General features: G+C 44.2%; 1 protein-coding gene and 1 long non-coding RNA gene across 3 annotated transcripts; one reads left to right on the top strand and one right to left on the bottom strand.

Moving 5' to 3' along the window:
* Window positions 1-1,399: 1,399 nt before the first annotated feature.
* Window positions 1,400-6,631, bottom strand: CTSL (cathepsin L). 2 transcript variants are annotated; one of them, XM_038170682.2, is made up of 8 exons: window positions 6,477-6,631; window positions 6,052-6,187; window positions 5,538-5,660; window positions 5,300-5,455; window positions 4,740-4,964; window positions 3,020-3,188; window positions 2,586-2,703; window positions 1,400-1,809 (listed from the first exon to the last, which is right to left on the bottom strand). In XM_038170682.2, exons 2-8 carry the CDS (start codon window positions 6,175-6,177, stop codon window positions 1,710-1,712), a joined length of 1,017 nt encoding a protein of 338 aa, XP_038026610.1. In that variant the 5' UTR covers window positions 6,178-6,187; window positions 6,477-6,631; the 3' UTR covers window positions 1,400-1,709. The 2 variants fall into 2 exon arrangements, with proteins under 2 accessions (XP_038026610.1, XP_038026611.1); XM_038170683.2 differs by lacking the exon at window positions 6,477-6,631 and having other exon boundaries at window positions 6,035-6,056.
* Window positions 6,632-6,937: 306 nt separating this feature from the next.
* Window positions 6,938-16,249, top strand: LOC119714566 (uncharacterized). Its single transcript, XR_005261897.2, has 2 exons — window positions 6,938-12,968; window positions 13,407-16,249. It is a non-coding gene; the product is annotated as an uncharacterized lncRNA (long non-coding RNA).

The following is a 16,249-nucleotide window of genomic DNA, read 5'->3' as shown; positions in this document are numbered from 1 at the left end:
TTTCCTTCTAAATGTAATCCTCATGGGGACCACCAATTGATTTCCTTCTTCCTTGGCTTCCTCCATAGCTTCCACCACGCAGCATGGATGCTCTCCATAACAGGCGTAGCAAGTCAGCCTAATAGCTGCCTTCTAACCGGTATTTCTGCTCTGTGGCTTGCTAAGTAGCCACTGGGTTAAGGGAGGCTCTTCCTTTTAAAAAAAATTGTTTGCAGGGAGATTCAGATCAAAAGAATTCATCTTTAAGAAGTACAGACACACTCACAACTAAGCAATAGTTAAGTTTTGGTTATTCTAAATTCACAATTTTTTCTTTCAAGGATTTAGGAACTGCTAGCTTAAGACCTGTTGTCACCACAGTAAGGAAATTCAGCTTCCCCAACCTGTAATTCAACTGTTCCCATGTGTGCGTGGCTATCAGACTCAGGAGAAACAGTGTACATGAAAATCTATGTCTTCATAAACCACAAACCCGTGCTGGCCGTGCCCATATCCTTCCCCTCCTGCCTAAGTACAAGAGGGGGTAAGTCAACACCCAAAATCCAAGGCAAGACTTCCCCCAGCCGATGTCTTTGGTATTGCTAATTTATCTTGTCAGTACAGGAACTACCAGTACCCAACACATCTCTAAACAACGCTATCTAACAATAGCTGGTAGCTGTGTTTCAACACTACCTATTTGCACAGGAACGAAATCCTCTGAGGGGAGGCAGAGGGCATAATTTAAGTCACAGTGCCATCAACCATACCCGAGGTCACACTAGGAGGGGCTAACTCCAGTTTCCACAGGACAAGAGTTGTTCCCCTCCTCACCAACCCCTTTCCCTAACTAAAGCTGTGGTAGGAGAAAAAGCAGTGAACACACCACAAGCCAGCAACAAGCTTTCTCTTTGCACAGAGTGTTTGCTTTGAGTCTTTTTGCTGTACCCTGTAATGCTCTGGAGACGACTGCCCTGGATGAGCCAGTGTGGCAGGGTGAAAAAAAACACTGGGGCTAAACTTGCTCAGCTGCAATACCATAACCAGGTGCCACATGCAGGACATGAAAATACTCAAGATCTTTGCTATAAAGTATGAAAAGCCACAGAGACAGGACTGCCCCTAGATCACAGGACTGAACCAACGTTCACTCACAGCCAAATTGCAGGACAGCAAACAGTTTCAAGGAACGAGGATCGAAGTTTTCAGTCACTTTTTACTTTTGTAGTAAAGGCATTTTTTCTGCTGTCCCTTGTAAATTTGCATCACAAGTACTACATTCCATTTGATAACAGCTTTTCGCCATTCCCAAACAGTTACAAAAATGCAACTGATGAAGAGATAGACTTCCATTATGATTAAGGATGCCTAACACATGAGACCCAAGTGGAAAAAACAGACCAAAAAGCCAAGTCACCTGTACACGCTAGCTTAAGTGTTTATTTAAAAAGTAAACTGTTGGGCACATTGAAATTTTAAAAAAAAGAAAAATACATAGAAGAACCTATTAGATTAAGCAGTTAAAAGGCAGCAATATTACAAGCTGTTTACATACCAACATATACATTAATTTAAAACAAGTGGCATGTCACCAACATGTAAAACAGACTTCAAAAGTTTAAAAAAAATCAAGTTGACTTTTGAAGAATATAAGTCTACCACATGTGTGAACATGGGTTTGGTCATTCAGTTTAAAATCCCCTTTTGCACTGAAATGTTCAGTCTTCAAATTATACAAGTGGATAACTAGCAGCTGTTGCTATTCCACAGTGGTTCTTCCTGTCTTTGGCCATGTAGATATATCCTTTGTCACCCCACTTCTCACCCCAGCTGAAATTAGAAGTGAAAGGTTTATTTTAATACTCTGAAAGACTTATTTATCATTCCCCCCCTGCCATCCCAAAGCATTTACACTGAAAACTGCTGCCTTCTACCTTCAGGTAAAATTGGAACAGCTGGAACAAAATTGCTTTCCAGCAAAAAAAAAAAAATACATATTGCAGAAGAAGCATCTCAAGCTCACAGGAACAGTGCAGCTGGATTACAAGTACTTGAAGCTCAGACACTGCTCCCTGACAACTAAGGGAGGACAAAGACTGCAAGCAGCATGAGGGCAGTGCCCCAGTAATGTGGAGAGCATGAGACAAACTCATGTGATGTGCCCTTCAGCACTAATATGTTGTTTTCCCTCCAGACTAGGAGGGTAACCCCATTTTTAAAGTTCAAATGTTACCATATTTCACACAAGTAAGCAGTCCCACTGCTTCTGAAATTCCATTACCTCTTATACTGCCACAACCTGTTTTTCCTCCTGCTCCCCATGCAACTCCAACATCTACTAGCTCTATGAGCTGCTCCAGTACCAAGCTCTCAAATTAACTGAACATGCAGAAGAATGAGATTACTGCTTGGGATTTGCTGTTAGACAGCCAGCAGCCTGAGCTGGCTTTTAACTTTTGCTATGCAATGCCCTGAGAACAACCTCCAGACTTTCTCTATGCAGATTTCAACTGTTGTTGCTTCCCTCTTATCCCAAGAGAGGAACTACTCTCCCTCCTCTGCCACCCCCAAAAAGCACCAGGCACAAAGGAAAAAAAAAATCTTACCTGTTCTTAACAATCCAGTATTTCTTCCCATCTACATCTTCACCCTCAAAACCATAACCTACAACCAGAACGCCATGGTCCAAGTCTTCACTGCTACAGTCTGGCTCATAGTAGATACCTGAGGGGGTATAAATTCACATGTCAATAAGCTCTCCTGCAGGAAACCCTTCTTCCCCACCAAAATCCTTGTTTCAAACTGTGTTGCACAGCTTCTTGATATAGTCAGAAAGGAGTGACAAGTGAAATGTATCACTGGGAGGAACTAAGGAACACATGCAAACACATGCAAGAGAAGTACCAAGTGTGGGAACCTGGACTAAAATTAAAAGGACTCTTGATTGTGTCCTACATCAGTTTTCTCTGTTCATTAAACTGAAGGGTAATGAATAATGAGTATTCAAAGAGTTCTCTGCATGCAAATTGCTAATACCCACCTGACTGATAAAACTGGAATGAAGAGTGGCCTGCATCAATAGCAACAGACACTGGACCCACAGCTGCTACTGCTTTCATGAGAGCTCTTTCATGTCCTTGGGGGATGTCAACAAAGCCAGTGTCATTAGCAGCATTGTACTCTGCCTTGTAGCGACAGTCTTCATCATCCTGAATAAAAAAAGTCAGATATTACATAGTTCTCTAGCTTACACACAGGTGAACACAGGAACTACCAGACATTCCAGAAATACACTGCCTTGAAAGCAAAAGACTGAAAAAGGATCTGGTTGTTCCAGCAGTGCTTTGAAAGGAGAAGACCAGAAGGAAAACAGGGAAGCTGCTTCTGAGTTTCTCAAAGATGCAGGAAAAAGTAAAATGCAAAGGGCAGTAGGGCCCATAAGGAAAGCTTTACTGGGATGCAGGGGACCATCACATCCTGGAACACTGCATTCTTTGGTAGGCAGGACAAATCTCTTTTCAGAGAGGATGAAGCCCAGAATGCATTAATAGGCAATGGAAGAGAGCCAACTATTCATTAATTACAAAGCAGTCCAGAAACTGCTCATTGAACAAGCACTTAAATCCACAATTTTAGTCTGTCAGTCTGGAAAACTGTACAGAATTACTTGGAAGTTACTCATTAATATTATATGGACTTACAGCATTCCTGTATTTTGGGCTGCTTCTCTGTCTTTTTTATACACACACAAACTGAACTGTGTGTACCACAGGCACTTACTTTAGAAGAGAGGCTTAATTTGTAAGTTTGGGCATTTGACATCAGAATAGAAATTTGTGTGTCCCTGCTCTACCCATGTGATAAATTAGAGCTCTCTAGAGCTCTTTAGTTGCATCTCCAACTAAAGGAACATCGACACATGCCTCAGATATTTACTTTTTGTACTCAGCAAGTTAAGCACTTCCTACAATCAACTGGAACCTCTGGAAGAGCCAAGTTTACAAAAAAAAAAAAGCAATTACAAGAATACAGGTAGACAGGAATTCAAATCCATGGTTTGTGTTATTCACAGTGAATGGCACTGCTACTGCACATTCAGTCAACAAAAAACTGCAAGGCAAGACACTCTCTAAGGAGTACTACTCCAAGTGTAGTGGCAAAGCCCAAAGCTTAGACTCACATGACACCATTTATTACTGCTCTTTTGTCCCCTCCTTATCCCTGTTGAGCTTTTGGTAGATCATTAGAGGTATTTTAAGTCTGCCCATTATGTGCATTTATGCACATGTAGTCCAGAAGTAGAGCATAAGGCATTGCCAACAACCACCTGAGAAGAGTCGCACCTGCTCAAGAATTACTTGGTCTACAGGCAGCAATCCCGTAATAGCTTTGCTATGAGAAGTAGAATCGCACCCCTAAGATTAAGCATTAGTTTTGGCAGGAGCCAGGTCTTGGTTTTGTGTGTCAACCAAGATAAAGCATGGCATCTGATAGGAGGGCAGCAATGAGTGGGAGGAATAAAAATATTTGCTCTAGTTTTACCAACTGGTCTGGTAAGATTGTGACCTCAAAGAACAATGTAGTATGTGATTCCGACTGAACCTGGGGCTAAAAGACATTCCAGTTTTCTTTGGGAAGATGCAAGATGAAAAGCAGATGCACTGAGGGCTACTTAAGCATTTTCCTTTCTAGGGACGAGTTTCCCAACACATACAGTTTGTTCATACAAAAGATGGAACACATGCAGAAAGTTCACTTACCTTTGCAGTGTATGGGTAGGATTCCTCTGAGTCAATTCCCCCGTTATCCTGCACATACTGGAAAGCCTGGTCCATGAGACCACCATTGCAACCTTGATTGCCTTCGGGGCGGGAGCAGTCCACCAGATTCTGTTCACTCAATGAAACAAGCTTGCCAGTTTTTCTGAAGTGCTGTCCTTCGAGAGCTCCTGTAGTGCTGAAAGCCCAGCAAGAGCCACACTGACCCTGAAGCAAGAAGTGAAATCACAAGTTACAACTAACTTTGACAGATTAAGCAATTACAGTTCCCATGCCACCAATCTAAACTTGAAAAAGGCAAAAACCACAAGTCCAACTTTTGTTCCAAGCTCCCCCAGTGTTCAGGAAACAACACTACATTTCAGTTCTTAGACATTTAGTACAGGACATCTAAACAATTCTAATGGAGTACAGCAATTTTCCTGAGATGAAGCTCAATTCAGTGTGGTTGCACTAGACTTCACAAGTCAAAAGCATTTTTCCTGTAGGGAAATGAAGGCAGCACTCAGAAAACTGGTTAAAAATTGACCATCATAGAATACCTGGTCTTTAACTGGAGTTACATATCCTTTCTCTCTCCAGTCTACAGACCGTGGTGCTTCAAGGAAGTTGGGCTCAAGAAACTGGGATCCTCTGTACTTCCTTCCTGACTTCTTGTGTATATAGCCATTCATCAGCTGTCTGAACTCCTCAGTCGTCTGAAGAAAATTCAAAACAATGCAGTCACCACCCATTACGCACTGTTGTTTAGAAGTGGATGTTTCATATCTCAGTACATACCATGTCACCAAACTGATTCATCCCCAACTTGTAGCTGTGTTTTCCTAGTGAGTGATCCAGGTTATGGAGTTCAATCATTTTCAGATTCTTCTCCCACACCACTCTTCTCCAGCTTTCCTCTCTCTGAGGGACCAGAAAACAGTGTATTTTAAGGAGAGGGTTCACATAAAATTTTGGTGGAGTGATAGCGTTCTTTCCTATGGCTTGTGTACTCAAACAAACATTGACTCATCCAGCAAAGAGTTAGGATAGTGCTTCAGAGCTGGCCATCTCACCACCCCATGCTAAAAGCCAGCACAGTACCGCTGGGTGTTTATGTAAGCCAAGCAAAGGGACCTAGGGAGCGGGGGGATTATCTTTCACAAACGCAGACCGTGGCCAGCGTTAAATAAAGCAAAGCAGTCATGACTCAGCTGACAGGGCCCTGTGGAGCCACACGCCGCCCCGCCAGGCTCTCAGCTCAGGGCAGCCCTCACCTCACGGCAGTCCTCCCTCACCTCATGGTAGTCCTCACCTCATGGTAGTCCTTGCTGTGCCACGACTTCCACAGCTGCCAGTGGCCGTCCAGGTCGGGGTCTATCCTGGGCGCCGCGGAGGCCAGCCCCAGGCAGAGGGACAGCAGGGCGAGACCCACGTTCATGCTGGCAAACCTGCGGGGCGATGAGGCAACACGGCTCAGACGAAAAACAACGCGCACAGAGGAGCAAAACACAGCACGGCCCGGCCCTGCTCTGCCCTTCTTTTCCTTTTCCCTTCCTTTCTTTTCCCGTCCCTTCCCTGGGAGCCTGCGGAATGGCGGCTCCGTGCCGCGGGCCCGCCCCGCCGCGGGGCGGCCATGTGGGACCCCCCCCCCCCCTCCCGCTGGCAGCGCCGCCTGCGGGGCTCCCCCCTCTCTTCTCCCTTCCCTTCCCTTCCCTTTCTCCCTCTGTCCCCGCTCACCTCGCTCGGTCCCGGCGCTGCCCTCCCCGGCTCCCGGCCCCGCGGCCCCTCTTATAGCCGCCGCCGTGGCCGTGCCCGCCCCGCCGCCACCATTGGAGGCCGGGCCGGGCAGCTCCGCACCGCCCGCAGGGGCCGAGCCGGGGCTGTGTGGGGGGAGCTGCGGGTGGGAGCAGGGCGAGACCCCCCGGGTCCGTGCCCTGGGGGCTCAGATCAGGGCTGCCTGAGGCAAAGCAGGCGGCTCGGCTTCGTCTGCTCGCCCTGTGCCCCCGGGAGGGTGAGCGAGCCTGCCCCGGGCTGAGGGTCGGGGCGGAGGTGAGGTATTGAGTCCATTGCACATGGACATAGGGCACATCAGATCGGATCAGGAGGAGACAGGCTTTATTTTCAACAGGGTGCTTGCCACGAGGAGCAGAGTGTAGCAGGTTCCCCCCCGTACCAGGTTCCCCCCATAAGCTCTGGTAAAGCCAGCATTTCGGGGTGCTTTCGCTTGCACACTGAAGAGTGAAAAAGCCAGGGTTTGTAAGCTGTTGCACAACGGCAACAGGACAGAAATCACATGATGCCTGCTTCTCCCTTTTTTTTGATGTCTTGAGACACAAACTGTGTCATAACACATTAAGAAAAGCAATACGTGTTTCCTTGCACAGATTATCGCAGGAGCAGGGTGGCCTGGAGAAGCCCCACAGAGCCCAATTCACACTGGGAAGCCGGAGAGGCTGGCTCTTCAGTGTCCCCGTGCAAGTCTCCTGTCGCTGAACTGGTGTACTGATTCCACAAAAAACGTGAAGTGTAAATACACCTAAAAATGGTGCTCCTTAATGAGTCAGCAATCATGCGCCAGCCTTGCAAAACCTTGGAGAAAACAAGGTATTTTAAAGCCCAGCTGTTTGCTGAAGCCAAAGCTTGTGTACAAACACTCAGGACTGGCCTAGCAGTATGGTTTACCCGCATACAGCCATGTCAGTCTGAGCAGGAAAACGAGACATTGTATAAAAGAAATGTTGAAAACACTTCATCAGAATTGGACTGCAGCAAATGCATGCTGGAGGCATTACAATTTTTAGTAATTACCTACTTATCGTTTTTAATAGTTGCTTTGCAAAGGTGTGTTATTGTATTTCTAGTGGTCTTTATGGCTAAAATTTCTAAAAGCTCCTATTTTGCTTTCAATTATTATGGTTTGTTACAGCTACTGGCTGACTGACTATACAACCACCGTAGAAACATTTTTTAAAGCAACAAAAAAAAGTGTGACACAAGCTGCAAGTCAACAGTGCACATTTGCACAAGATAAAGTGCATAAGGATCTGACAAAAATAAGCCACATGTACTTATGCTTTTTATTGAAAAAAACATACACGTTTCTACATGGCAAACAACAGTTTCAAGACCAGCCTTTTCAAAGGAAAATGATTAATTTCCTTACTTGTAAAGGAAAATTAAAATGCATACATTGAATAAGAATAGTCATTTGTTTCTTTCCAACATGAAACTTTTCACTACCTAACAAACTCACATGAAAATACTTCATGACAGTAGAATGATTTTCATAGTTTGACTAACGTATAGATAGGGTTTGAGGGTGGGTGGGATTTGAGTTGTGGGATTTGAAATGTTTTTATTCACAGCTTTGTACAGATATTTTCTGTGCAGTGGAACTTCAGTCCTGTTTATGCTAGCTTTGTTTCTGCAGCTGTATCTGATACCAACTGAGCATTGAAAGGCTACTATTAAGTTCCCAGTGAACTGTGGACAAGGACTGCTTTTTTAAAAGGGCAAGAAGTCTAGCTGGCATGACAGAAGGTAAGGTCAAAATTACAGAAAGTCTTGCACCATGAATCACATGTCTGCTGCTCTGTAACGCACACTGGGATACACCAAGAGAAACCAGTGCTTTTGCAAATGATAAGAGGTCCTGTCGCTTTGGGAAGTTACCATGCCATCAGCTAGCATGAGATCCCACAGCGTACGTGCTGTACTCTGCTGCCTGTCCTTGTGAATACTCTCTGTGCATGTACACACACACACACACACACACACAGACACACACACAAATGCCTGATACCATTTTCTCTTTGGAGATAAGTTCACACACTGAGCTTATTTAGCTACCTTATAGAGGGAAATATCAACAGAGAATTTCTTGAAATTCTTGAAGGTAACAGGAATACTTTCACCTTCAGTGCGTGAAATTTCAGCTTGCTCTGAGTCGTTACTATTGTGTGGACATATCAGTTCCCCAGGTATTTTCATAGGACTTCCAGCTACTTTCCCTATGTTTTTCTTTGCCATTTCCTCAACAGACAAACTCTTTATCTGTGTGTATGATTTCTGCTCCTCCCCAATCTATTCTTACTTTAATTATTGTACATTGGTGAAGATTCTGCCTCTGTACCATCAGTACTCCCCAGGCCATCTTACCTAAACTATTTATTCAACCCAGCAGCACACTTACTCATCGTGGCTACTCATTAGATGAATCTTGAGGTACCAAATCTCTCTGACCCCTGCTGCGTAGCAAAGATCCAGGAAGCCTGGGAGCCCAGGTACAGAAGCATAAGCATTTGTAGGGGAAATCAGCATGGCAACAATTGTGATCACCCACAACCGGGCCATCACAAGAGTGACATTCAGAAACTTGTGATGGGAAGCTGGCCTTGGACCGTCTCCAACTCCTGTGCAAACAACTGCTGTCTGAGAGTTGTCCTCAATGTGAGGACCGACTGCTGCACTAGCCACACTGCGGAGACTGCTGACAACCTAAATGAAAGTAAAAATGCCGTATTATACAGTTAATACATGGTCTTACTGCCAGCACTGCTTGCTACTAGGCAGTAGAAGGTGCTGTCCCAATGCTGTACCTCTGCTCTTTTCTGTACACCACGATCTGTTCACATACCAAATGGCATCATTGTGGTGTTCTGGTGAAGTGACCAGAGGTCCACTGGCAGCGTTCAGAGGCAGAAATCATTTCCATCAAACTCTGCTACTTCCTGACACCCTGCTGCAGTCACACCAGCCACAGCAGTCTTTGCTCTATTGAAAACACCTCTGTGGGGACTACTAACCATGTGAGGGTCTTGTGTGCAAAGCACTCCTCTCAGGTTGGCAGAGAGAAGGGCCGAATGTGGGACTTCCTTCAGTTCATCTCTGTAAAGCCTGCAGGAAAGCCGTGCCATTCTGGTCTATAAATATCCGTGCTAATTGCAGTAGTCACACTGCTTTCCACAATAACCTAACTATCAAAACTTTAAAGGAAGAAGACCCTTGTCCATTAATTTAAACCTCTCCTTTCTGGAAGGTAACTTTCCAAATTACTCTGAAAATAACAGCTTTTGAGGAACTCTGTATATGCAAAACTTCAAAGACCTGCCACTCTTCTGAGAGGCAAGAATAACACTTTTTGATAACTGGTCATGCTTGCATTGTGACAGCCTCAGAATTGCCACCCACCCTGTAGCTATCTGGCTCCATCAGTTATCAGGTGACAGAGGCTATGTATATCTTAATGGACACGAGAACTTGCATAGTGGGCTGTTACCTCTGCAGTTGGAAGGGTGGACGGAGCACTGATCTCTGGGGAAACATCAACGTGAAACTCAGCTGCCCCTGCACATCCCTGGTGTGCAGCACCACCCTCTCCCTCTAGAGAGACTCAGGTTATTTGAACTCAGAATTTCTGAAAATTGTTCTGCGCTTTTAAGCCCCTTCTCATCTTCATTTTCTTGGTCCAAATGTGAAGAGGTGTGGGCCAACCTGTATCTGCCAGGAAAAAAAAGATCCAGACATCCAAAAAGAAAAAACTCCTTGGTAATGGTAGCTGGTTTGCACAGCTGCAGCAGGTTGACAATGTGTCAAAAACATTTGTGCGATGCAAATATAATAAGCTATGTTGTGCTTAAATGTGGCAAGCGTGTGCACTCAAGCAACTCCGTGGAGCAGCTATCTCAAAGTGCACCATGATCCTTCCTGAAGTAAGAAAATGAGTGGGTTGTTTGGATGTCATTTATCCAAACTGCAAAGAAAGGACATTTAATTTAGACAAACATTGATTTTTTAAGTTTTTTTTTTTTTGCGTGTGTGTTAATATGAAGACTAGATTTGGATCTTTATTCCTGGAATACATAAAGCTGAATTGGCTTACTTAAAAAGCTATGACCGTGAACATGTTTATTTATACCAGGTTAAGTCCCTCTGGCAAATGCAAATTATTGCGTTTCACTGCTAGCATTCACTGTCCAACTTCTGTTAGATCATACCAAGAATGGGGTACCTAACCATTTTCTAGTCACATATATACTTCTGCTCAACAAAATATTGATCCAGTTTAAAGAAACACAAGAACATTTCAAAGAACACTGCACTGATTTTAAATGCCAGTGGCTGGTTTATGTGTAAGAAATGCCAGAGATGCATTTGTGTGAAACAAAACAAAACATCAAACATCAAAAAAAAAAAAAAAAGTTCAAATTTCTTTTCAGCAACATAATCAAGTTTTGCTTGCATTTTACAGTAAAGACTCTTCTTGCAGAAAACGAGTACAGTAAATTTCCAACACCAAAGCGATTGTTTCAGAAAGTTAGGAGGCTGTCAAAAGACTATTGTGGAACAGATATTTCTGTGCCATCTAAAGAATTGCTTCAGACTTCAGCATGCATTTTTAATGCTAGGTTTAGAAATTGCAGGTTGGTGGTGTTTTGTTTGTTTGTTTTTACCTCATTTGATTTGGACGTGACTGGACTGCTAAAAAGACTACCAAAAAAGCCTGGATAGTTTCTCTTCTTCCTTGCAGCTCCATGAAGATTAGCCAACCTTTCTCCCTCGCAAGGGCATTCCTCAACAAAGATCTGAGGTCGCTTTGGAGCTTATAATGACCCTTTGGCATTAAATGCGCTAGTAAGCACTCACTTAATCTTTGTTTTGGGTTACTTACTCCCAGGTAAGAAATCAGAATCAAGCTGTGCTTCAGCCGGAGCACCCATAATGAAGTTAGTTGCATCATTATTAGGTTAGACAAGGAAGCAGCGCCTACTTCCAGGCAACACAGACAGGGTTCTGCCAGCTTTCTGACGACCTCGGCGATGGCTGGGGAGCAGCGACACAGTCCTCCTAAAACACCTTTTTGTTTTCAGCGGTCTTGTGATCTCGCAAGAGCCATCATTTCCTCACCCCAGCGGCAGATAAGAAACTGCATTCCAGCTTCCCCGCTGGCCCACAAGGCAAAGGCGGCTTCATTTACATCTCAATATCTCACCTGGTCACAGGAACTGGGGGCTGATGCAAGGGATTGCTTGCCTTGCAAGAAGGACGGGAGACGAGGGGGAAGGGGAAAAGGGGGGTGTCTATTTTGGCCAGTTCTTCAGGGCTGGGGTTTCTCAAAAGTAGTATTATTTTCCTGCGAGGTTTTCTGCTGAAATTTTCTGTTATATTTGTATGAGTGGAAAAGAAAAAAAAAAAAGGTTTTGGTTTCTTTTTTTTTTTTTTTTCTACCTTAACTTGTATTTTTTTTAGAGAGCCTAAATTCTGAATCATACGTGAAGGCAGCTCTGAGTCTTTGACCATGGTGTAACTCATGCACTTTAAAGTGCAAACGTCAGTGAGACTGATTCCTCAGCCTGCACTCAACATCTTCTCTCAATTTCTGGCAGATAGTCATTTCTGAGCTTTGGGAGGTTTATGATTCTAAAAGCTAGCTGGGGGAAATAGTAGGAGGATGTGAGGAAGTATCGTATTAAATTGCTGATGTTGAACTTCACAGACAGAAAATAATTTCCATGTTGTATTGACGTTTCTCTAAAATGTAAAGGACTTTGGTGTTCTTTCTGTCTTGTACTATAAAGAATATCTTTTCAAATTTCACACAAGTGCAAGACTTTCTTATTTTTTTTATTATTACTATTATTATTATTTTTTATTATTATTGTAACAGTCTGGAAGTTTCAAATCCAGTCTGTGTTGTTAATTTCCTTTGACCAAGGCCAATTTTTTACTCCCATCTCTACTCTGGAGATCACAGTGAGGGGCATTTTAACAGAATTGCAGGAGGGCTTTGGGGAGTATTTCATATACTGCTTGCTATCTGAAATCACATTTGAATTTAAACAAAAAGAGAGCCAATGTTTCTGTTTTGAAACGGAAGCAGCGATAAAGTTCAGAGAAGTATAAATCTTTAAGTGCTTGAGTGCAAAGTTTGTGCTTCAGCAAGCTGTTGCAAACAGTTGCAGGGCATGAAAGAAAATCTGTTTGTCTGTCTCCTGTTGTTCTTGGAGCAGTGGTGTCTAAAGGGCAAGCTGACATGCTGGAAAGCATTTCCCATGATAAGGATAGAGACTGTGAGTGATGTGAGGAATTATTTTTAAACTTAGAAGTTACAGGCTGGATTTCATTAACAGATCATGTGAGGGAAGGTTAAACAAAACCTGCTTACAGAAGAGGAGAGAGGCAACTGAAACAATCAAATGCTGGCTTAAAGTTTGTTTTCCTCACAATCAGGTAAGAGGAAAAAGAAATGCATGCATGTGCTTTTTGGGTAAGAACAGAGGTGACTCACAAATGTTGTTATTTCCCCGTTACAAATGGGAGGACTGAGGCAAAACCAAGCGGTGCCTCTCTGTTGCAGCCAGAGTAATCAAATGAATGACCCATGGATAGTTCACCGTAGGCTTTTCAGTACGGGGTTTTGCCAAGGTGATCAATAATATTTTCCCTCTTCTGGTAATAAAAATAGATGCACAGACTAGCTCATTTAGGGATTGCAAACATGCAGTATAAATCAGTGCAACATGCATTGCCTTGCCTGACACTGAGGTTCAGTTGAAGCAAGCTCAGCCCATTGAACACCAGGATGCTGATAATTGCTGTCAAATTTACACAGTCATTTCAAATATTTTAATCACTGCTTTTGTAATCACTCTTTAATCACTGTGCCAGATGTCTTTTGTAGGACTATACGAGGTCTTTTGTAGGACCTTTCTGGTCACCAAGTACCTGCTGGATTAGAATCTCCTCACTATCAGTTCAGCAGAATCTCTTCTGACCTCTCCCTCTTTGATCATTCTCAACCAGCGGCGCATCCTAAATGTACACCCTGAAGCTTCAGCACAGCACTGCCGAAGGAGAAGGACTTCTGCACTGGTTCCTCATGGAGCTCTGGAAGTGAGCGAGCTCAGGGGGACACTCACCTGGATGCGAGATGAAGCTGAAAGGGTTTTACAATAGTTTAGTTAGTGGCCAGCATGAAACAAGATTTTTTACAAAGCTATTCCACATTACAGTAATATCTTGATGACTCCGTGCAAGGCCGTAGCATGGCCTCTGCAGAGCTGCGAGCTGAATGCTGCTCCTCTGACTCGTCTCATAAGCAGCTATTAGTTTGTGCAATTTCCTCTTGCTCCATATGGGAACATCCACGGGGATTTTACTAGACATTACCCTCAGGCTTGCAGAAAAGCACAGTGAATGGCTGACATAGTATTCATACAATCACATCTCGTCCCTGTCACCATTGTCTTCCTCTTCTCTCAAAGGAGGTGGTTCCCTGGTTTGTGGTCACGCAATGCTAGAAAAGTGGGCTGCCACGGGGTGTTTGCTGTGATGCCTTTGGCCACATACATCTGTGCTGTACTGTTACCCAGCTGCCTAAAACCTGATCTTGCTCAAATCTGCATTTCACCATTCGCGTGCCGGTGTCTTTTACTAGCGGGTCTCTCCCTCCACAGGCGGTATAGCTGGAAGTCAGGGACTTGGGTATCAGCCAAGTAGGCTGTTTTACACACTGGCTTGCAGCAAACTCATTACCCACAATACCCATGATTTGATGCAAAAACCTGACCTTTGCCCATGGCTGGTAAGAGGGTTTGTCCCGATGCCACGTGCCCAGGGTGGGTCCTGCCCCCTGCCCCTGACAGCAGTCCCCCATTAGCATGCCGTGCAGACAGCTGAGCACACACTGCAATCCAAACACAGCGCCGGCCCTTTCCTCTCCCCTGGTTAATTTTGTTAAGGATTTTGTGTTTGACTAAATAATTGACTGTTCAAAACACAGGCTGTGTGTAAGGAACACCGGTCGGGGCTCCTCCCTTTGGCCAGCCTCGCTGCGGGGGCACCAGAGCCACCGTGTGACACATGTCCCCTCCATGCTGAGGGAATTAGTTCTCCTGGCTGCTCCACCACCACCTCTCTGCTCACAGGCTTCCTCTGCCACAGATTGTCGTGGAATTGTCCACAGGCCCTTAGCCCTGGCACTCACGTCCTGATCCCAGTGCTCTCACAGCCTGGCTGAAAAACATTAACCCCAAACGCCTGCATGGAGACAGACAGCAAGGATGGAATGAAAGAACAAAAGGACAGTTCAAAATATTCAGCACACTGTACAACATATTCAGTCCAGAATTTACCTATAAAGTCTTATTTTGTGACTACTTTTATTATATGTACTGTGGTAAATATTAATGCTAAACTAGATTATTATTATTATTATTATTATTATTATTATTATTATTATTATTATTATTATTATTATTATTATTATCATTATTATTATTATTATTATTATTATTCCCTAGCAAGAAGAGTGTTTCTGTAATTATTTTTTTTGTGTGTTTTTGGCACAAAAATGTATCCTTATACATAGCAAAGAACATGTTTTGCATATTGTTCAATGCACTGAATTTGTAACATCCTAAAACCATTCACAGAATATACATGAAAATTATGAAAAACAAAGGTAAACGATTAATGTAAGAGCGCACTTTAGTAACATTCTGCATTTAGTTTACTAATGATAATTTAAACTAAAATGGTCCTCCGCAACAGCATTGAAATTTTCTCCCCTCAAAACAGTCATTGAAACTAAACCTACTGGGTGCTCTGATCAAGTACCAGGGTTAGAATTGTTTGATCTGACTAGAAAGATTTCTCATTCCACACTTTTTTTTTCCTTCCCCTCCTTTACTGCTCAAGCAGGGGTGGCAAAATCGGGCTGAGCCTGGCCCATTCTTCCTCCTGGGTCTGGCTACATTCGACAGCTGCAGGTGAAGCACTGCCTGGCACCCAACAGTCACACCTTCAACACCACACCAGCTTATAAAAACCTACCAGACAAAGCCTGGCCAGCACAGACTGTTGTTACAGAGCAGCTGAGGCAGCTCATCCCAGGCGAATGGCTAGCTGTCTGCGCCTGTTTGCCAGTTTGCGGGAGAGGGCAGGCCCGTGTGCCCAGGCTGCAGCCGGCCCTTATGTCCTTCTGCCCCACGAGAAGCCGGCGTCCTTGGCTTCTTCTGCCAAGTGGCTTCACCTCCTCTGTCCGTGACTTCACCTCGAGTGGCAGAGGTGGTGTACTGACTGCTCCTTGGGCTGCGGTGGGTACATGAAGACGAGCAAAGGCAGCGTTGCCAAAATCGGGTGATAGCTGGCAGAAGCAGTGTATGAGGGGTTTCTTAACATGGCCCTGGCTTTTTGTCTTCCACCCATCAGGCCGATGCAGATTCTTTATGTTACTCCCTTATGCCTCAACATCTACAAAGCAAAAATGAGCAGGAATAAGCTTTTCCTCCCTCCTGCCCCCAGCCCTTATCAGCATGGCCACTCACTGTGAAGCTGGGTTTCACAGAGCACGGGCCCAGCCTTATCACCATCCTTTGAGAGAAGCAGAGGGTAACAGCCACCCTAGATACTGTGTTAACGCACACATTGTATGTTTGCAGCTCAGCCTTGATTGAAGACAATCAGAACAAAATAAGAAAGAGACAATAAAATACCTCACTGTGATGATA

The sequence above is a fragment of the Anas platyrhynchos genome, chromosome Z, assembly GCF_047663525.1.
Source record: "Anas platyrhynchos isolate ZD024472 breed Pekin duck chromosome Z, IASCAAS_PekinDuck_T2T, whole genome shotgun sequence".
NCBI lineage: Eukaryota > Metazoa > Chordata > Aves > Anseriformes > Anatidae > Anas > Anas platyrhynchos.
The sequence above is the reverse complement of the archived record's forward strand: the minus strand, read 5'-3'. Positions and strand labels throughout refer to the sequence as shown.